Consider the following 22,654-nt stretch of genomic DNA (forward strand, 5'->3'; position numbering starts at 1 on the left):
GTGTGTGTGTATGTGTGTGCGTGTGTGTGTGTGTGTGCGTGTGTGTGTGTGCGTGTGTGTGTGTGTGTGTGTGATTGTGTGATTGTGTGCGTGTGTGTGTGTGTGTGTGTGTGTGTGCATGCTCGAGAGCAGGGATAATGTACACGTCATGTCATATTTAATACCGAGAATACCTCTGCCTAATTTAATCATTCATTTTGTGGACCGCTTATTCTTACAAGGGTCACGGGGGGTGCTGGAGCCTATCCCAGCCAACTTCAGGCACTAAGCAGAGGAACACCCTGAATAAGTGGCCAGCCAATTGCAGGGCAAGAGGAAATTGCCAACCATTCATACTTACACTCAGACCTAGGACTATTTAGAGTGTTCAAGCAGGCCCATGTATATTTGAACATGGTTCAGTCTGGGCAGCCTGGCGGATGAGTGGTTAACGCCTCAGCCTCACAGTTCTGAGGGTCCTGGGTTCAATCCCAGGTAAATCCTCCGGTGTGGAGTTTGCATGGTCTCCCCGGGGTTTTCTCCAGGAACTCCGGTTTCCTCCCACATTCCGAAGACATGCATGGTAGGCTGGTTGAACACTCTAAATTGACCCTAAGTAGGAGTGTGAACGTGATAGTTGTCCGTCTACTCACTCTAATGGATGAATATAACTTTCAGCACCATATACAGCATTAAACAAATATATTATAGCAGACATTAAAGTTCATAGATTCATTCATTCTCTTTACCGCATATCCTCAAAAGGGTCACGGGGATGCCAGATAACTGCAAGATTAGGCATTCACATTATTTCATAATCTTGGATATCGTTTTACCAGGTTTCCATGAAAATTAGAGTTGAAATGTGTCACTTTTTTCATAGTTTGAGTTGAGCCTGAGAATAATACTTGACTGATATGTTTTCTCTTTCTCTCTCAGACCATCAACAGCCTCTCATGTTGTTTTTAGGCTTTGTTCTTGGTTTCTGTTATACTAAAAAAATATTGGCCTACCAAATAGTATGTGACCTATACAACAGTGCAATTTATATCTATTTTTTTCTTTTCATTGTATATTCTTTGCCTGAATGTAGTACAGTAAGTCCCTGACAACACGATTCCAAGGAAATTTTACCATACAAGTTCAAACTAGTCACCATAACAGCGCAATTCCATTATAGAGAAAGCGCCGAGATGAAAGCATCTTCGGCTAAAAAAACAACAGATCTACTATATCGTCTTACACTTATGCCATTTGACTACACAACTGCAAGCATAATGATTGAAAACTTAATAATTGATCATCACAAAATATTAAAAGCAAGGTTTTTTTTACTGGTTGGTACACTTTTGGCGAGGCCTGGGCTAACAAAGCTGGTTAGAGCCTTGTTGTTTCGACTCCAATGGCATCGATAACAACTCTTCATAGGCAAATCGTTATGTAAATTGGTCAAAGCAGTTTCCAGTAAGATTAATTGTTTAAAAGAAAAAGCAGGCTATTTATCGGCTATTCTACTTTTATGTGCTCAATTTATGCAGCTTGCTGCCTGGTCGGACAGATAAAAAATATATAAATAAAGAGGTAATGAATTGAATGAATACATTTTGCAAAAAATTATATAATTGGAGTTTGTCCATTGATTATGATTAATCAAATTGTATGAAAATTAACGCCAACCTGTGCGATAGATAGAAAAACATATCTCACACTATTTTGAACTGACCCTAATTGAAAAACATATACAAAAAATGTATTTGTTACTCAGATTCATGTAATTTAACAATTTATTTATTATTAACTTTGTTGAACTTTTAACTCAACTCCTTCAATGCAAATGACGACAATAGACGTCCAAGCCGTTTGAACTGGGAGGGCTGCATTGATTATTTTCTGTCATCCGCCCCGGGCAAAAGCAATTGGCAGTCCATCGCCATAATGACAGTGTATGATTCAATCAGAATGCACTTTCAGTTTTGGACCCACGTACAAGTGGTCCAAATTGGAAATGCAACAGAGGACTCCAAGGACGAGCCCTCCTCTGCAGCGAGGTGTCAAAACCAGCGGCCTGACTTTTGAGAATTCCCATTATGTTGCGTGCTCCTGACATCCTCGTCTTCACGACTGGCCCCCAGCATCCCACTGACTGCGAAAAGCACGCTGAGAAGATTTCATCTCAGAAAAACGCTTACACGCCGACAGCCGGACTATATTGATTTCTAGGTTGTACTGTATTCCCAGTAGAACTTTTCCCGTTAATGCACACGGATAACCTTCCCTGGCCTGTCATCCATGTAAGGCCAACTATTTGTGATGTGCAATTATAGAGGAAAGAGTAGAGATAAGGCTCACAATTATCTTGACTTGGCCCAAGTGGAAGGCAACTTTTCATATCTAAGGAGAATCTATCGTCTTCATATCAGTACATCATCAGTACAGACCCCCCCACCCATAAGCTCACGGTTCCCACCCCCACTAGAAATTGAATTGAACACAAGGGGGCGTCGACTGCCAACTTTGCTGCACTTAAATGTTCACATCCAGCAAGCAGAGTGGGAACTAATGCTATTATCATGGCTGACCTTGAAGCATAAGGAGAAAGAAGGCACCCTGCTTGTTGGTTTGCTCGTTTTGCTTACATTAACATTAGTAGTCAAGAAATGTGCTTTATTTGCTGAGGGCCAATGCTACTGTATCACAATGTGGAATATGCATTCCTGCTATAGTATCCATGCACCTTACACTTCAACACAATTCATGCTGAAATACAACCAAAGGTATGCTTACATAGTATTGTCAGAAAGCTCCAATTCTTACACAATGTACATTATTTATTTGATAACAATTATTTCCAGGTTTTCCTTTTTTTTCCTCAACTGTACATACGTTTTGAAACCTGCATACATTACCTAAACCGTACTCTAGTAAGAGGAGTAAATAAAATACAAAGCTGGATGTTTTTGGAATGTGGGAGGAAACTGGAGTACCCATAGAAAACCCATACAGGCACAGGGAGGACATGCAAAACCCACACAGGATGGTCAGAAGCCACCAGGGATCGAACCCTTGATATCAGGACTTGTGAGGCGGCGATACTAACCACTCTGACTGTATCACCTCATTTTTCTTTTCAAATAACCAAAAATATTCACTTACTGTATAAAGCACGCAAGGGTGGGCAAACTATCCCACAAACGGCCGCAGTGGGTGCAGGTTTACATTCCAACTAGTAAAGAGGACACATTTTCATCAATGTTGTGTTCTACAAGTGCAATCAGTGTATTGCAGTCAGGTGCTTCGTGATTTTTTTGCAGAAATCTCATTCCTCAAAGTGTCTGTGCTGGATCAGCTGGGACAAAAACCTGCACCCACAGTGGCCCTCGAGGACCGGTTTGCGCACCCCTGGTTTAAAGTGTCAAACAAGTTCTTTCATTTAATAATGCTTTGACATCAGAGTGTAAAAGTTCTTAGCCTTTCATCTGTACTGGAATCCTTCAAAGCAGAACCTTTGAAATGCCACCAAAGAGTTGCACCTGTTTGATTTGTCTAGCCCCGCCCCTTCTTTTATATGGTATGGAAGATAGCCTGATAATTGGTTTGACGCTTGCATCGTATGCAAATAAGAGCTGGAGGCCACGCCCTCGCACCTGATCTAAGGACTATTTACTGCTCTTTAGAGCAACTCTCTGCACTGTACTCGCTGGCCTGCACCATGACTCTCATCTACTGGACTTGAGCAAGCAGGATTTCCGTATTTTTGAAGAAAAAAAGAAAAAAAAAGGAAACAAACGCCCTTTCTAACGTCTTCTTCGCACTTTCTCTAAAGAGTGTGGAGGGGAATAACCGTCAAAATGCCGCGCTCCTTTCTGGTCAAGAAGCACATCAACTCTACCAAAAAGCCCAACTACAGCGAGCTGGAAAGTCCAACAGGTGGGATTACAAACAAAAAAAGTTTTCTAAAAGTTTGGAAAAAGTTTTGCCAACTTGTATTTTTCCATTTCAGTGCTCATCATGCCGCACTTGTACAAGAGCCTACCACTGCCGGTCATCCCCCAACCGGAGTTCCTTAGCCCGGCCGCGTACAGCCCCATCACGGTGTGGACCACCAGCAGCCTCCCACTCTCCCCGCTATCCAGCGACCTGTCCCCGCTTTCGGGATACCCTTCATCGCTCTCCTCGTCCTCGTCCTCGTCCTCCTCCAAGGACCATAGCGGCTCCGAGAGCCCGCGGAGCGACGAGGAGGAACCCGGAGCGCCCCGACAGGACGCGGACAAGTTCCAGTGCGTCCAGTGCGCCAAATCCTACTCGACCTACTCGGGACTGGTCAAACACAAGCAACTACACTGCGACGCGCTGCAGGCCCGCAAGTGCTTTACTTGTAAATACTGCGAGAAGGAGTACGTGAGCCTGGGAGCCCTCAAGATGCACATCAGGACTCACACGTTGCCGTGCGTTTGCAAAATATGTGGGAAAGCCTTCTCCAGGCCGTGGCTGCTGCAGGGACACATCAGGACGCACACGGGTGAGTTGAGTTGGGGGGCTTCCACCACAAAAGCGAGGGTTTATCTTATCTTATCACCTCATCATGTGCAGCCCTACACCTTCAGATTACTATCAAAAAATGATGCTCTGCCAATGTAGGCGTATCTCAATGCCTCTATCCCATTACTTCAAAAATACTATAATCTTTTCAGAATTCAATTTTCTTTCATCACTGCCAGATTTCCCAGTAAATCGAATAGCTGACTTCTTTGACACTGATTGCATTGAGTGAGTCAGAGTAAGACACCTTAGATTTAGTGTATACCTGCATTACAAAAGTTATTTTTTTGTGAAACCCCACAAAAGCGCATCACTTTAACAAAAACGTTTGAAGTCACTCAACTTGTGAATTTGAATCACTTCATATCAGCAATGTTTTAAAGAGGCAGTACTCCTTTTTTACACCGAGACAGAGTTGGCACACTAGTTTGAATAGTAATAGATGAAGAATAACCTCAACACCTTCTCTTTGGTACACACCCTTCCAGCTAGTTAATAGCCAATGGAGGCATTTTGTCTAATCATGCACATTTATGGAATAAGTGTTTTAAGGGTGGAGTTCTTACTCCAAAACACAACAGAAAATGAATTGATTATGGCCTGAGTCATTATTGTTTCAAGTCATGCACACCCTGTAACATTACCACAAGGGTGGTACACCCCAATAAAGCCATTATACTATATGTAGGTAGTCATCTTTCAGTCAGGAAGTAATATTCTTAAAGCCATGCTCCTGTGGTGCACCCCCTCCACTCTGCTGAAACAGCAATTTTTAACAGTGACTATGATTCATTCATTTTAAGTATTATTTTCCTAGCAGAATTTGGCGAATTTTTTTGGGGTTTCACAATGGCACAGTGGCACATATTAGTTGCTCTCATGAAATGTAAACGTCAGCTTTAAAATTCCCACCCCCGCATGTTTGTCAAGTTTACATCTGTACGAACACGTGTCACAGTGTGTCCTAACTTTGTATTGTGTCACTTCCTGGCAGGCGAGAAGCCCTTCTCTTGTCCCCACTGCAAGCGGGCCTTTGCGGACAGGTCCAACCTCAGGGCTCACCTACAAACCCACTCAGATGTGAAAAAGTACCAATGCAAGAACTGCTCCAAAACATTCTCACGGATGTCGCTGCTGCACAAGCACGAGGAATCAGCTTGCTGCGGAGCGCACTGAACACAGGATACTCGCCTTCACTACCATTGGACGTTTTAGTAGCGATTTACGTTCCTTTTTTTAAATCAAACTTCTAAGCCTGGGAGAGTTGTCAGGGAATGTTTTTGGTCCTTTTCATCAGCAAATGCAATTGCTTCCTGTTCCAAGCCTTACTCACCTACCTGTGCTATTCATGCACTTTTTGCATGTCTACGACTCGTCGTGCCTTCATATTGCTCCGACACATCAAGTATAAAAGACACTATTGGAATACTGAAGCCATTGTTACTTAGGGAATTTAACATTTTTGCACAAACACTTCGGTAGGGAAATTTTGTTCCCGTTTTAAAGTGCCTCCATTTTTACTCAGCAATATGTATTTTTGGCTTTTATATTTTTATACTACATTGAATGTAAGTGTGACTGTGATGATTGTATATTAAAAGTGCCATGCAGGTTGGTTTTCACATTTTCATGACACTTTGGGAAATAAATGTCTCATGGCTTTTCATGTAGACGTCAGCCGTACTCTTACTTGTTTTTAAACATATATTTCAGGAAAGTGCATTTGGAAACTTAAAGGGAATGTGACTGAGCTCACCAAAAATCAGATATGAACCTGCTTCCCGGGCCCAGCACACATCAAACTATGTTGAAATGTAACACATACATGTTATATTGATCAGCACTCACTTGTTAGACCCTTCGAGAGCCCACGATGCCTTCTTTAGCCTGACTGAGAGCATGCACAGTTTCTTCCTGACTGGATGCAGCCAAACCTGAAAAATTAGACAGCATTTTCTCTTAGGAAATAGTGTAAGGTGAATTCAAATGGTCACTAGCAGAATATGGGCAGCATTTAACATTCTTAAAATGAGGAAAGAAGCGCTAAATGCTATCTGAAACCTACAGAGGAACTCAATTTTAAAATATTTTTTTCTCAAAAAGCTATTTTGTCTCATTTTGGGAAGCACTGCATTTGTGGAATTAAAAAAACATTTCTTCAGCTGCTATTTTTTTTTACCAGATATTGCTCTCTACTGGTTGCCAAAATTAACATCGCAATGGCTCTAACACAGGGATGTGAATACTCTGATGTCAACATAATTAAATCTGCCAAGTATTTATGGTAATTTTTGAATAGGTTAAAACATTGCACCTTCCTGCTTATGCAAGCCGCCATTTTGTAAATTGACAAGAATGTGGCATTCATTCATTTATCGTCCATACTGCTTATCCTCACAAGGGTCGCTGAAGATGCTGGAGCTTATCCCAGCCAAAAACAGGCAACATGTAGGGCACACCCTGAATTGGTTGGCAGCCAATCGCAGGGTGCAACGAAACGGACAACCACTCACGCTCACAATCACACCGCCACCGAGTGGGAATCGAACATGCACTTATACTATAGAACAGGGGTGTCAGACTCGGGTTGGTTCGCGGGCCGCTTTAACGTCAACTTAATTTCACGTGGGCCGGACCATTTTAGATATAATATTTAGATTTTGTTATAATAAATGGATTAAAAGAGCTGGATTAAAAGCCCTGAATATTCAGTTTTTTTATAGATCTAAAACAATGTTTATTTTAGCTTTTTTAAATATATTTGTAGATTTTACAAAATGATTTTTGAACTAAAAACAGAAAAAATGGATTAAGAATTACAATTATTGATTTAAAAGGGGGAAAATCAGGAAATTGAATATACATCTATACTCTTCATTTTAATTTGACCCTAAAACAGAAAGACAGCACTCATAATTTACTTTCCCGGGCCACACAAAAAGATGCGGCGGGCCAGATTTGGCCCCTGGGCCGCCGCTTTGACACATGTGCTATATAAGATGTGGGTCAATCTGGATCATTTATGACTTCCAAATTTGTAAAGCAACAACAGCACATTTTTACTAAAAAAAATCATGATATTATAGGTGAAATGGAAAAAATGTACATACATGAAATAATTAAAGTGTCATGTGTAAATCCATGATTTTCAAGAAATATCCCTCATTTTAAAGTCCAGAAAAAAGCACTTCTTCCACTTCAGTGACATTTTCCTGAACCCATCAAACAGATAATGAGTTGAACTCAGTGCAGGGGACTGTCGGGCTGTGGAGCTATTTAGATGTTTTTGGGGGGCTGTAATGGCTTTTGGCAACCTGGTTGAAATTCTTGAATGTTCGCAACAAGTATTAAATGGACGTCCTCGGGCCGCGTCGCTTCTTGTAGCATATTTTAATCACCTCCACACTGCAGCGCATGGAGAACGCTGAGAGTGCTTCAAAGGACATGACCATAGAGACTGTCCTCCTGTGTGTGTGTGTTGTTGTTGTTTGTGCTGGGAAGACTACTGACCTGAGAAGCACCATCGGATAAATTCCCATCTTTAAGTCACAAAAAAGCTCTCCCAGGTGTTTGTCTTGGCTTTGGGTGGTTCAGGTGGCTCCAAGCTCCTGTAAAAAGCAGCAGGTGTAAGAAAGGCTTTCTTATTGCTCACATCATCTCCTCATTGAAAAGGAAGACTGGCACCAAGGGCCCACTTGACTTTTATTTTTCAAGCCGTTTTGCCCTCCAAGTGTCTTTGCTGACATCCTTGATGAGGTGCAGCTTCAGCACACAGGTGGCGGGCCGACTTGGAGACCGAAATATCACTCCAGAGGGGCACATTTGACCTCCTCATCATGCCAGTCTACGTTTCACGGCAATGAAAGATAATTTGTCAGATAACAGGAGTGTGTTTTGCCCTTCAGCGGGAATATGAGATGCATTAAGGAAGAGGAAGCTGTTAGTGAAAGCATGTGCAGTCAAGCTTTAGTGAATGTGATATTAAATAATAAGGCCTTCACAGTGTTTACAATAGGGTTCAAATACTAATGTATCACGCTGGATGAATGCACACTCCATGTGTAAGATCCTTTCACAGATGTTCAAAAGGATTTCAATCAGGGTGCAAAGAGGGTTGTCCATTGTTTTGCTCACAATCCTGGAGAAGACTCATAAACAGAGACTGAGACCAACACTGATGAGCTAATTTCTCTCTCAGATTCAACCCACATCGTGTCAGAGGTAGCGAAGCAGCGACAGCCTGTATCGCAACTCCGGACATGTTTTAACGCATGTGTCAAAATGGCGGCCCGGGGACCAAATCTGGCCCACCGCATCATTTTGTGTGGCCCGGGAAAGTAAATCGAGAGAGTTGCAATTTTACAAAGCACGTGATCTTTTGAGCTCGTTCCCAGGTGGTCAAAAAGAAGTCATACCTTTACGAGAATCAAGTCATAATAATACTGCAATAGGCTAGGACACTGTTCAGTAAACTGGGATAGCATCCAGCACGCGATCTACATGAGGATTAGCGGTATGGAATATAATGGAAGGAAAACAACACTAAAGCAGAATATAAACTTGCAATTCTGTGTCAATAAAGTTAAATGGCTCAATTTTAATCCTTTGCGACTCTGTGGGGTGTCAAATAACCCAGATGTTTTCCTAATGATTTCATCAACAAGCTGTCAGAACTCCCTAACTGAGGTTTGGTTTCCCAACACCAGGTTGATATCAATTTTTATTCCCCAACATTCAGGCAAGATGAAAATCAATCACGTGTTGGGTTTGGCTGGCCAAAATAATTCCGAGAGTCAACCAAAGTTCCTGTTTGAGACCAGACGAGAGGTGAAAACCTCGGCTGTCTGATTTCGACGAATACACAATCATTCCTTTTTCTGCCTTACATTCCATCGCATGTGGAGTAGCTGTCTCCACATCACACTGGAGGGGTCAGGGGATCACGAGAGGGTCATTAAAAGCAAAGGCCCCGCTGACTATACGATGAATCAGCGAGTGTGATTCCTCTACAACCGTCAAGTGGAACAAATACAATTAAGGCTGTCGTCAGAGGTCCGATTGTTGCGACCCTCCCAAAGCCTGCCATTCAAAACAGGCACATCAAATAGAACACAACTGTGTTTTGCTCTTTCCCAATAACCGCCTGGAAGAATGTTGCTTGTTAGCGACCACTGTTCATCATTCCCAGTGACAAGGTTTCCCACAGGACCACCTAATTATCGCGCGTTCATTCCATCAATGTTCTATTTCTTCGACAATTGGAGCTCGCATGTTAATTTAAGCAGCGGTCAGGTTTAGGTCAGCTGTAAATTAAAAAGACAAGATAAACTGATCAGAGACAGGAATGCCTCTTTTCGTAATCAATAATAGTTCTTGTTGCTGCCTCGTGAAGCTGAGGTCACCCCCCTACCATGGTCATTGATTAGATGTAGGTGAGTCAATTTCCCTGATGCTGCCTGAAGTAAAATGGCAAACATGAGGAGTTCCTCAGGGCGCAGTTGTAGATCCAGTTTCTTTCTCACCTCAGGCTATTTAGTTTGTAAACACCATATTAGTGAAATTGTTATATTCGGATAGATCCACATGAAGGGAAAAAAATCATTACGGCCTCAGGCCAAGTGCGGACCACTTAAAATGGTGAAGACGCCGTTATTGTGGATACAAATGAGAGCAGGTGGTTGAGTGGTTAAGAGTCAAAAATTGGATTACACTCTACCAATTTTGCTGCAAAGGAAATTTCTTTTCGATTGAATAACTGAGAGATAGCTACTACTGCTTCTGGTTTTGATGCTTCTCGAAAATTGTGAGTTTGTCGACTACGAAAAAGCAATTTTCGGAAAGAGGCCCCCTAGATAGTCCATTATTTTTATTGAATTTCTTTAATACTGCTTGGAAAAACAGATCATGTGCATGAAGTCTACTTTACATTCATTTTTAATTCCCATTAAAATGTTTCTCGTTCTGCATACATATTTACATATACATAGAAAATAAAGTTTTACCACTATAGCTTTATTCTATAGCTTGAATTTATAACACTGGTCAATTGTGAATAAAATGCTGGGAATATACTATATAATATATATGATAACATATACACTATGATGCATTAAAAGTAAACTAAAACCAAAATGAAATAAGAAATCCAGCTAGTTTGCCCAGTAACGACATTTTGTCACTTCTGAAAAAAACAAACCTTTGTTATTTTTCTGATGATGTGTAAACAAAAGGAAGTTTACAAGTCATACGATAAATAACAAATGATTCTTTCATGGTGCATTGTTATTTTCAGCAGCAGGGAAGATAGAATACAATATTAAAAGTTGCTTTTCCATTTTGTCACTTGATGTTTTGACAGACGCCGTGAGTCGTGTGTAAATTGAGCCCTCTGGAGCATCGCGCCTCCGACAGGCTGGCGGCTTGTCAGTACTTGCTAATCATGATGAATTTCAAGCGGCACTGTCATTGTTTGGAGACGGTAAATTAAAAGAGCCCGGTGAGGGGGTTGAGGTAATACTAGCGGATTAACAAACTCTGGAGCATTTGAATAATCAGCCGAGGTGGTCAAACGTTGATGTTAAATTACGGCACACGGTGGATTTGTTTGTCCACAGGGATCTATCTCGATCCCAGCTTGAGGCCTTGAAGTTAAAAGCAAGGCATCTGTGCTTTCATTTCACGATTCAATTTGTCACTGGACTCTCTAAGGCCAATTAACACCAGATAATTTGAAAAAGCAAACCTGTAGAGAACTTTAAACGTCTCATCACAGAGATGAGATTTGCTTGGAAATTGTTGCGATGCTTCCCCCGAGTCGTTTAGTTGAATTAATAGCCCCCTCGATTGCGTTTACCTGCATGCATCTTAATGTGTTTTCTCTCATTGAGAACAAAAAATAACATCACTGGTTTATTATTAGGATGATGCAGAGGTGAAAGTGACTAAATCTTCACTGACCCCGCCTGCACTTCGTCACAACTATCACTCATTATTTTGTTTTGACTGCTTATTACTCATTCAATCACTTTTTGTACCATTTATCCTCAGACTCAAACCTAAGGGCAATTTAGACTGTTCAACCAGCCTACCATGCATGTTTTGGGATGTGGGAGGAAACCCCAATGCCCGGAGAAAACCCACGCAGATATAATATGCAAACTCCAGACAGGAAAGTTGGAAACCACCGGGTATTGACCCCTCAATCTCAGAACTGTGAGCTTGATGTGTTATCCACTCCGTGACTGCCTATTATTTCAAATAATTAAAAGTTGCCCCCTTTTCATTTTAATCTAAGAGGCCATTTTCCTTTACGATTTTAAGAGCCAATCCATTTATTCCGAGTATTGGTAGGTTAGATATACATTTAGTTGGAAAGAGGGTGAAAAGAGGTCAGGTGATTCATTTATTTGATTTCCCCACGCTTGAAGTCGACTAACCACCTTTTTGGCATCTCATCTCAAATTGACCGTCGACACTGCCGTCAACCTCCTGTTAATCCGCAAAATTGAGCTGCCATTCCGATCACGGCTCCTCATAATATATTGATACCAAAGCTGCAGAAAAGCTAGACTGGTGGCGACAAAGAAAGGAAAGTAATAAGTGAAGTTTTGACTTTCTTGACAAAAGGTTGTGTCTATTAATACATAGAGCAGTGATTGTCTAAGAGTGGTACATGTACCTTGAACCATAATCTGTTCAAGGTTACAGGGAGCTGGAGACCATCTCGTATTCACAAAGTAGGGGAAGTGGTAGTTGGAAAAAGAAGTAACACCCATTAATGGCAATCGCCGTCAATGGCAGCAAAAAAAGTGAATGTCATTCACCTCCAATGTTCCCTCTAATTTTTTGTATGTCTGGGCAGAAAGACAACCTCCCTGAGCACACTGAGTACCAGGCAACATCATCATTGCTCGCTATGGGCACACACCAGTATCACACCTGCCATAAGCAGGTGCATGTCTACTACACATACATGATTTAGTAATAATAAAATGTAATGATTAATATCTATGAATGGGCGGCCCGGCGGATAAGTGGTCCGCGCGTCGGCCTCACAGCTAAAAAAAAAAAAAAAGGATTTTATTTTGTGCGCTCCATATGATTTGCTGTGCGCAGACAAGACGAGAGTAGTGCGGAATTGCGCACGCGCACAGCTTAGAGGGAACATTGTTCACCTCTGAGCAATCTTCTGCCACATGCTAGGATTGTGCTGTGAAATCACTGTGAAAAACCATGGAGAGATCAGGAAGGCCATCTCAGCAGAGTGTTGGGGTTTCTCTGCCCTCCTGTCTGCTATTGCTTATCTGATCATCAGTGAAGGGAAAAGGTGAGGTGTTTAGCGCAAACAAAAGGCGCTTGAATAAACTAGCTGCCGGCCACATTATTCAGACTGGGCTATTGTACTCGGCTGACAAGCCTCAACAGGAGAAACATCACCGCTCACGGCCCATTTGCTCCTTCAGGGAAGAAAAAATGTTTTATGGACGGCATACTAATACGGACTGCAGACATGACAACTTTACATTGTAATCTTGTTGCTGTGATTTAAAAGCAGGCGTCTTAACGTACTTTCTTCATATGATAATGGATGACAGCTCTGTACACCTTTTACAGTTTTTAGCTGCAAGTCTTAAAAAAGTCAGTGCACACTCGACTTGGGATCGAACCCTTGACCCCAGAACTCTGAGGCCGACACGCTAACCACTCGGCTGCAAAACTACATTCAATAGAAAATTACTAGTAACAAATTCTTTGGAACGATGAATACAAACAATAAATTCTGAATATTGAATCATGCCACCTCATGGTTGGGTGGTTCTTTCGCCAGACTTCGTGGGTTCGATTCCCACTAAGTGACGGCCTGATTGGGGTTGCGAATGGTTCTCTGTCTATGTGCACCCTACAAATGACTGCGATCAGTTTAGGGTGTAATCTGCCTTTTGCCCAATGTCAGCTGGCTGCAGCACCCCCCAATCTTGACAAGGATAAGTGGTATAAAAAATGTATGAATGAATATATTTTGAATAATAATGGAAGACCTTAATTTGAAAATGTGTGAACTGACCTTTGCATATAGAAAGCTTTCCCCCAAAATGTCTGTATAGGATTATAGACTTTTGCAATAGTATATATTACTCATGTAAAATGGCAAACTGTATTGCTTCATTCTGTTAGAGGCATGTCAAAACATGGAATCAGTTTAAAGATGACTAACTTTATGCTAACATTAACACGTCTCATTGAATGTAAACAAATGATTTCATTGAACAGGAAGTGGTCATACACTTTGTTTAAGAATATGTGTAAAGCATCGTAATGAGGGATGAACTACTCAGTAATGGGAAGGACTGCATTTTTCTGCTTCATATTGCTGTTAGGATGAAATGACTATTTTTGAAAGTTCAATCAAGCGACTGCAGATTTGCATGGACTGACATTTTGCAATCAAGCATATCATAAATGCGCCCCTCTACCTCCCACTCCCATGTGACCAGCAGTTTGTTTGCTTTTCCGAGCTTGTCGTCTGGGTTGCCATAAATATCCTGGCACATTCCTCCGCCTTCACCTTTGAGTGTTGCGGTGTTGGAGATGTTCGGGCCAGCGTGCATCCATGCTTTCATGATCACAAGGGCGGGCGGTCGTCGGTGCGCATCCAGAGCCCCCTCAAGAGGAGAATGGAGCCTGATAACGGAAAGCTGACTTAGGGGGAGAAAGTTAAAGCTTTAAAGGCAACGCAAGGCGTGGGAGATAACACTAATGATGCTGAGATTAGCCCTCATTTAATGTGGAAAAAGGTCTGGCCCGAGATGAGCCGGGATAACATTGGTATGAGGCTGTGACATTTTTATGAAGGAAACAAATGGCGGTTCTACACTGTAGAGCACTTTAACTCTCCCTTCATGTCTATGTGCTTTATTTTCAAAGTCTAATGTCTTCTGTCCATCCATTTTCTACAGCACTCGTTAGCGTGAGCACTTTCACTGCTTTTATGTGGATATATCTACTGATGGCCACTTAAAGCTCTGTAAATATTCCAATAATCAGGGATCAGTGCCATTGAAAGTTATAGACAATCAATCGCTGTGATGCCTGGGTGTGATTAATTACAATGGCAGCAAATGACTTAATTGAACCAAAGCGTATGCTTCTCCACCATCTTCAGAGAGAGGAGACTTCTCCATTCTTTTCTGATAGAGCCATGGCTGAGACATTGAGGTAGAGATTATTATTCTAACAGATTCACACTGATATGTAAACTGCTTCAGTGAGAGTTGAGGATCACGGTCTGATGAAGCCAGCAGAGCAACAACATCCGTGAACGGTGGGGATGCAACACAGAGGCCACCGAATCTGTGAGGAAAGCAGCTTTGGATTGAACCCAGACTTGAAACAAAGGCGACTAACTGCTGGAAATCTGGATAAAACTAACACCAGATACCACATATTCATGATAATTCCCATTAGATATATGAGAGTTTGACTCCAGAAAAAAAGCTTGAAATGGATTGTGTGTTCGGGGGAAAAACACTGTGCCAACTGCTGGATTTTAGAGTGCAAAGTCAGCATTCATATGAGGCCTGCATAAAAGCACTGGAATCTCTATGACGTGAGGCCCTACAATGGCGATGGAACTTGAGTTGTCACACAGAGCAGGAATGTTCCACTGGGACGACAGAAGGTGTGTCCCATCAAACACACCAATACCCCCCCCCCCCCCCCCACCTCTTCCTTCCACCGTCGTCTTCTCGAGCAAATGGTGAGGTGCTGTTAAAGCGAAGGCCCAGCAGGTGCTGTGCTGTCAAAAGCCACTTCACACATCGCCTCTCTCACACCAAAGTGCCACTATCGCCCACCCCATCCTGCAGGAGGGACTCCCCCGATGGTCTGTTTTGTTATCAGCATGTTGGCTTTGAAGTGAACCGGGGACCAAAATCTGGACTGTGTTTACTCGTCGAGCCAGTCAGCATGAGGTCACTTTTTCATGACAAACTCGGTAGTGGGAAGGTGGAATGGACAGACTCTTACTCACGAGACGGGAACAGAGATGTGTGGGCGCCCCATTTATTTACCCAAATATGGCAACAGCAATGCATTGGATCAGTTACTTTCAAAATGGAATACATGGTGCTCCATATGCACATTTGTCCTTTGTTCTATTTTTACAATGACTGCTTTACCTACAGTAACTAGTATATAATACATCTATATATCCATCCATCCATCCATTTTTAACACTGCTTCTTATTTATCTTGTATATATATATATATATATATATATATATATATATATATATGTGTATATATATGTATATATATATATATATATGTATATATATATATGTATATATATACACAAGATAAATAAGAAGCAGTGTTAAAAATTGATGGATATTGTATATATATATATATATATATATATATATATATATAAATAAACATATATATATAAATGTCTAAATATATAAATGTATATATATATATATATATATATATATATATATATATATATAAAAATATATATATATATAAATATATATATATATAAATGTATAAATGTATATATATATACACATCCATATATATATATATATATACACATATATCTATGTAGTGTTTACAATTTTATTTCAATTTTTAGGATTTACCTCAAAAACCTGGATCGTAAAAAACGATTGTCATGATCATTTTATCATTTCTTAACTTCTTTAAATGTATTAATGTAATCAACATTCTTTTGCACTATCCTTGCAAGCTGCTTTTGTATTGATTTCATTGCAGTCCTAATTTAAAATGAGACAAATGGATTCCCGATTCAGAAAAGATAAGGACTTGAATACCGAGTGATCTTGCACCATTGAAGCAAGCTCCACCACCGCATGGTAAAATATTGTACGTCGGAAGAGAATCAAACAAGAAGAGTTCATTTTGCGGGTATCGAATCTGAGAATTCTTATTTGTTATAAAAGTGACAACATTTTAACAACTTGTAAAGTTTTAGAGGACTGGGCCAAAGTTTGTTTATGTCATCTAAAATTCAGCCAGGCATTTATTTTTTTGAATTATTTTCCCACCCAGCATTTTATGAGTCAGAGGCCCACAAACTGTCTTTTATGCCCGTTTTGCTCTTTGAGGCAAGTGAAGCTTCACCAACTGGGGGCTATGTTTATACACTTTTGAGAAGGGAGTGGAAAGTATGCTTTCTCGCTTTGTGGCTGTGACTTAAAATGAGGAGATCACTTCACTCTCGTATCGGGTACATTGCATAGCATACTACAGACATTACTTTGCTTAGATCAGCAGAAAAAAGGGAAAAAGAACTGGCAGTAAGAGGAAGTTGCTCACAGCTTTCTGTCCAAAACTAAATACTAACCCCTCAAGCAGCAGCTCTGACTCCAAAGCTCCCTAATTAGAAAGGGAAAAAAGCTTCAACAAGAAGTTGTGGTGATTTAATAGCGCTTTCGTTTGACAAGTTCTTGACTTGAAGCGCTTGACTTTTCGCAAAAGCCATGAAATGTCGGCTCCTAAATTTGAATGCAGGCTCACAAAGATATGGGTGCAGTAGAAGTTCCCTCATGGTCACACAAAACTCATCAAAAATGCTTTGAAAGTCCTACTTTGAAGCCACACTACAAAAAGCACAACACCCATCCTAAAAGGTTTGCAATTGCCAATCGTTGCAACAGCAAGGCAGCCTGATTTTAAAAGTTGCATATTTTAATAAAATAATCTTCTTGTGGACATGTCCTTCAAAACGTCTTCCATTTTGTAGGTATTATAGGACGACTTCCTGAGTACTTATATCATCGTGGTTCCAAAAACGTCATGTGACACACAGGCCAGCTCTCCGGTGAGTGCAACGTAATGAGATTTTCCTTCCCCTCTGCCAGCGACATCGCTCCCATCTCGCTCAGAATACAAATTAAAGGCTGCCATCTCAACTATTTGAGGGCCAAATATTATATTTAAAGGCTGTCGCGTCAAAAATGTCAGTGCGGCACCTTCACCAAAGATCACTCTCTTGTTTCCCGGCGTCTTCAAACATGCCGATGATGTCAACGTGCGCTGTCCAGTCAAAGGTCACATTACGCCTTATTCGGCAGCCGCCTCGCGGATGCGGTGGCATGGATGGACGCGCTCATCTGGAGCTAAAGCGACTCTTCGCAAAGGCCACATCAACGCACATAGCGCCTGGTGCACTTTTCACATGGAGGATGTTCAACATTGCTATTCCTGAAATCACATGCAGACTAAATCTTGAATTCTGTGCAGTCTCAAGCGTCCATATTACAATAATCCACAAACGATTCCCCTTAGGCAGAATTGTCGCCTTATGTGATCTAGCAAAAAAGCAAAGATGGCCAGACATTTCCTTGTATGCTAAACTTTGCTGAAAAAAAATACACAGTCATCAATGATGTTGACGTAATGCCAAGTTCATGTTTTTTTCCAATTTCCTACACAAAATGAATAAACAATTCAATTTCTAGGAAAAAAACAATTAAAACACTGACCACCACAAAGATTTAAACAGAATGGTAGTGCACGAATATGCCATATGCCAGTCACATCACTGATAACAACTATAGTTTTCTTGCCAACAGTGAAATGGGACTAAAGCCGATTGCTTTGGTTTTTGCGCTTTTAAAAAAATATTTTACAAAGTAAAGGACTATGTGTTTCAAAATCCAATCTATCAAATTTGATTAAAAAACAACAACCCCCTATTTGATAGTGGGCTTTTAATGGGCATTCACTCTGATGAAAGTGTTTGCTTTTAACAGCAGTGCAGCCAACTCTTAAGTCCCATTAATGAACAAAAGCTTTCCTTCCAAAAATGCACTGCACAAATTCTCTGATGACCCAGGTGATGAGCCGTGCAGGATGCGGAATTAAGCGAAAACCTGTTCAAAGTGAGCACACACAAACACACACAATCCCAGACACACACAAATACACATTGACGGAGATTAGGAGGGATCTACAAAGTCTATCTGATAAGACGTGTGCTGTTTTCATGTCCTTTTTATCTGCGACAACTGCTCGGCTTGTCTTATCGTGCGTGCAGCAGCGTCTGCTCTTCTCGCTTCTCTGATGATTGTTCGTTATCGCCGGTCAGCCCAGCGCACAATTAACTCAACTAACACACGTGTTCGAAAACCATTAAAGGCTCGGTGTTTTGAATGAGTGTAAAGTTGTAAAAGCATGCGAGTTTGCTTTGCTTTGCATGCTACAAGCCACTTTTTTTTCTGCTGTAAATTTCCTAGATAGAACCAGTAGTGCATCATTTTTAAACAGTGTTTAAAGGGAAAATTCACTATACCGGGAAACGGATGTAGTACGTATACACCAAAAAATCAACTGTAATTGTATTAAGGCCTGCCAAGAGGTTTATACACATGGAGGAAAATAACTGAAATGAGATGATTGTCTTAAAACTTAATAGTGGGTCATGAGTGAAGAAGGTTACAAATGAAACTCAATGGCTGCCATTGACATCGATCAATGTCCAATCCATTTTATAATGGGAGTGATCATTCAAATAGATGAGACTGAGTTTGTTTGTTTTGAAGTCCTCATACTATCTAGCTGAAACTTCTATAACATTTCAAAAGTTGGCATTATGACAGTTACTCCATTAGGATTGACCATCACATGGAGTCAAAATCCACATAAAACTTTAATTCAATACCAGCTGGAAATCTCAAAGCAGACAGGAATAGAAGCAAAAAAAGGGGAAGGAAAATCCCTTAACTCTCAATAAAAAAATTATGTGACAGTGCTACACTCTATCTTCTTGTCTCAGCTCTGTCCAACTTTTGATGGGCAATTATTTGGCTGTACTTTTTCTGCCAACTCTCACTATTTTCTTATCTCAACGACTGCCTTTGATGGCGACAGAAAACCAATCCATTTGAACTGAGAGGAGCAGGCACTGGAAAAGCCTCAACCGGCTCCAAAGATGTTTTGATGACATTAATTGAAATTATGGTAAAAATGTGCACAACATGAAACTGAAATGCCGTGCATTTTATTGAATGAAATAACTAAAATATGTGATTAGCTATATCACAGCCAAAATTCTGTCACCCCCAATTTGGCCTTCTCACCGACACCCATTCTTTTCTTACTTCATCATGTACAGTTATAATTTCCAAGCAAGGAATGAGGAACAACATTATTTTTGAGCTTTTTTTCTTCTTCAAACATCTACATTCAACTGCTAGTCAAATCCAAAGTAATAGTTATCTGACATACGCTTTATTTTGAAAGCATTTCTTGAAGCCTTTGGCCGTATGTGTCAACAACATCTCCTGGTTGTGTATGTTTGCTCATAATTAGCAAGCAGTTATTGCACTTGACAAGACGCAGGTTGGAATGGAGCTCAATTATAGGGGAAAAAAAGTCAAACCTTAAGGATGACAAGTTGTGAAGTGAAAGTGGAGCCTATGTTTGACCTTGTCCTTCTCTGCTGAGGGTCTGTGGGTTTGGGCCAGGGACAGGAACTCCCTGTACAGACGCCGTGTCTGCAATCGCTGCTCCCACTGCATACTGGAACACTTTGTTCAGCGCCACCAAGGAAAGCCTAGACAACAAAAACACACACATTTTGACTTTGCCTGGGCTTAGAGCGGTAAATAATAGCCCCCCTCAAGGCGGAAAAATCTCGCAACAGAAATAAAGTAGAACTGTTGTTATCCAATCGTTTGTTGGAATTTACAGCTTGTGAGGGGCTTCCATGCGAGAGAGCCGCATAAATACTTTGCGAACCCATATTTATGTTGTTTAACTTACTGGGGGCCAAGTGTTTGCAGAAATTAATCATTTCATGAGTTTGGGGGATCGCTTACTGTGAAGCGGCCAATGAAAACAACAATGCAGAACTCTTATTTACACACAGGAAATAGCTAGTTAGAAAACGATGCATGGTGTTTAAAAAGAACATAACCGGTGGACTTTTCTTAAGTGTTTCTTCATTTAAAATCTCACTTTTATTTTGAGTGGTTAGCGCCTCAGCCTCACAGTCCTTGGGTCCTGGGTTCGATCCCAGGTTGGTCCACCTGTGTGGAGTTTGCATGCTGGGTTTTCTCCAGGCGTGACCGGACTTTTGGTCGCCGGACGTTTGGTCGCCCGGACCCAAACAACCGGCGACCAAACGTCCGGCGACCAAACGTCCGGCGACCAAAAGTCCGGCGACAAAACAAGGTAAAACAACATGGTCTACGCATCAATAAAAGCCAACAATGGCCCTGAGCAGTTTTACTGAGCGGATGTGTGAGTGTATAAGAGTTTGTATGTACATGAGTTGTCCCCTTAGGAAGGGACATCAGTCAGGGTCTTAACAAGTTCTCCAACAAAACACAATAAAAGTACGGGAAATTTGGAGCTTTACTTTAGCCTAATAATTAATAGGGCATTAAGTATGACTAAATAATAATTCACAGTTTGTATTTAGGGAATTTGAGCAACAATTGTAAATGGTAATTATCAATAACCTTCCGGGCGACCAAAAGTCCGGCGACCAAACGGGCGATTACCTTCTCCAGGTATTCCAGTTTCCTCCCACATTCTAAAAACATGCATGGTAGGCTGCTTGAGCACTCTAAATTGCTCTAGGTATGAGTATGAGACTGAATGGTTGTCTGTCTACTTGCGCTATGCGATTAGCTGGCAACTGATTCAGGGTGTCCCCCGCCTGGTGCCAAAGTGAGCTGGGATTGACTGTAGCACCCCCCACAACACAGTCTTTTGAATCAAAACATAATGTTACAGTGGAAAATGTAACTTGTATGCAAGAGGGAAGGCAGAGGAATTTGGAAAGCTTGACTTTGTTGATAAGTAGGGGGGGACTCCACCTGTTACATCTTAATGTTAGTTGTCATTTGACTTGTGGATATTAATTTAAACAAATATGTTGTCTTCATAAAATGTGTATAATCAGAAAATATTGAGGGAGGAGTTAAAATAAATTCAATGGTAACGATGCTAATAAAGCATTGCTTAGTAAGCGACTACATTCTGTACCAACATGCTTCCAATACAGAAATAGATAACCACTATTTCCTTGACAACCACCTTTCCCCCCTAATAACACAACGACCAAACAGCATCCCTTTCATTTCACCTTGACCTCAAAAACTGATAAATGAGACAGACGTTCACGTGTGCCGATGCATTTCCTGCGATGCTGGAACATTTGTGCTTGCGACCTTTTTCACGAGAGAAATGTCATTTTCTCCTTAGCCTTAGGCGAAACAAATCCAAGACGAAAATAAAAAGAAAATCACAGCGTTCTCCGCCCTGTCGACTGAGTCACAGAGTCAGGATTGTACACTTGTTTACAAACTAGCCGCCATTCCGCTGTCAAAACTCATACGTTTTGTTTCTTCCTGGACAAGGTCATGTCATGTAAGGGGAAGAGGTGGTGGGTTTTTGAGGAACGTTAAATGAGGTGGACACCGTGTCTCGGGCTCGCTTTTGTAGCAGGTTATCTTCGCCCGCGGCAAGCCGCCACGCGCCTGCTGCACCTGATTGTCTCATCGGCACATTCCAAGCAAGAGGGCCCGACAAGCCCAGGCACAGAAAGCAGACTGTGATACACTTGTTCAGCAGACACAGGTGTACACCCTGCACTCATCGCAAATCCGTTGGGTGGGAACAAGAGTTGTATTGAAGAGAGGAAGTATTGAAAATGACTGCCATTCAGAGGATGGTCTTAAATACAATAAAGTGACTGACATATAAATTAGGAATAACCAAATATGTTTAATGTTATTGTATCACCATGATAAAAGAGCTTCAATATCTTATTCTGAATTGGGTATGAAATAATGAGCGGTTTTGGCTAAAAAATTTAGTTTTGGGTTGTCTATGAGAAATAGAAACAGCGTGATTAAGATGGCTTTTTTTAACTTAGAAAATATAAACTGCTAAAACCTATCAAGGACATGACCAATGTGCAAAATATAGAGAATGGATGGATTTTTGTTTAAATACCACATTGAAAAAAAATCATTATGTCAAAGGCACTGATCAAAAGATGTTTTGTCGGATTGGTAGAAGAAAAAAAACACTAGATCCTTTAGTTTTAGTAAATTTTAGTAAAAACTTTGGGTTGTCCATCAGAAATGTGAACTGT

At 41.0% G+C, this 22,654-nt stretch overlaps 2 protein-coding genes across 4 annotated transcripts in view; one reads left to right on the forward strand and one right to left on the reverse strand.

Moving 5' to 3' along the window:
* Positions 1-22,654, reverse strand: part of sntg1 (syntrophin, gamma 1) — a 92,572-nt gene that overhangs the window by 31,424 nt on the left and 38,494 nt on the right. For 2 of the 3 annotated variants that reach the window (XM_077615699.1, XM_077615696.1), the window contains exons 2-4: positions 19,928-20,101; positions 8,029-8,126; positions 6,367-6,452 (exon numbers count right to left, since the gene is read on the reverse strand). The gene's annotated coding sequence lies outside the window, so the exon portion shown is untranslated. Of the gene's footprint in view, positions 1-3,132; positions 3,212-6,366; positions 6,453-8,028; positions 8,127-19,927; positions 20,102-22,654 lie in introns of those variants that run through there. The other variant, XM_077615700.1, reaches the window with a different exon arrangement.
* On the forward strand, positions 3,610-6,201 carry snai2 (snail family zinc finger 2). The gene is made up of 3 exons (XM_077615701.1): positions 3,610-3,906; positions 3,980-4,498; positions 5,513-6,201. Exons 1-3 carry the CDS (start codon positions 3,828-3,830, stop codon positions 5,692-5,694), a joined length of 780 nt encoding a protein of 259 aa, XP_077471827.1. The 5' UTR covers positions 3,610-3,827; the 3' UTR covers positions 5,695-6,201.

The sequence above is a fragment of the Stigmatopora argus genome, chromosome 12 (genome assembly GCF_051989625.1).
Source record: "Stigmatopora argus isolate UIUO_Sarg chromosome 12, RoL_Sarg_1.0, whole genome shotgun sequence".
Lineage (NCBI taxonomy): Eukaryota > Metazoa > Chordata > Actinopteri > Syngnathiformes > Syngnathidae > Stigmatopora > Stigmatopora argus.

What these genes read in the sequence shown, in the direction of transcription:
- snai2 (XM_077615701.1), top strand. Translation starts at nt 3,828, where the DNA reads ATGCCGCGCTCCTTTCTGGTCAAGAAGCACATCAACTCTACCAAAAAG. An exon ending in CGAGCTGGAAAGTCCAACAG is followed by an intron (nt 3,907 to 3,979) that starts GTGGGATTACAA and finishes TTTCCATTTCAG; the next exon opens with TGCTCATCATGCCGCACTTG. An exon ending in ACACATCAGGACGCACACGG is followed by an intron (nt 4,499 to 5,512) that starts GTGAGTTGAGTT and finishes ACTTCCTGGCAG; the next exon opens with GCGAGAAGCCCTTCTCTTGT.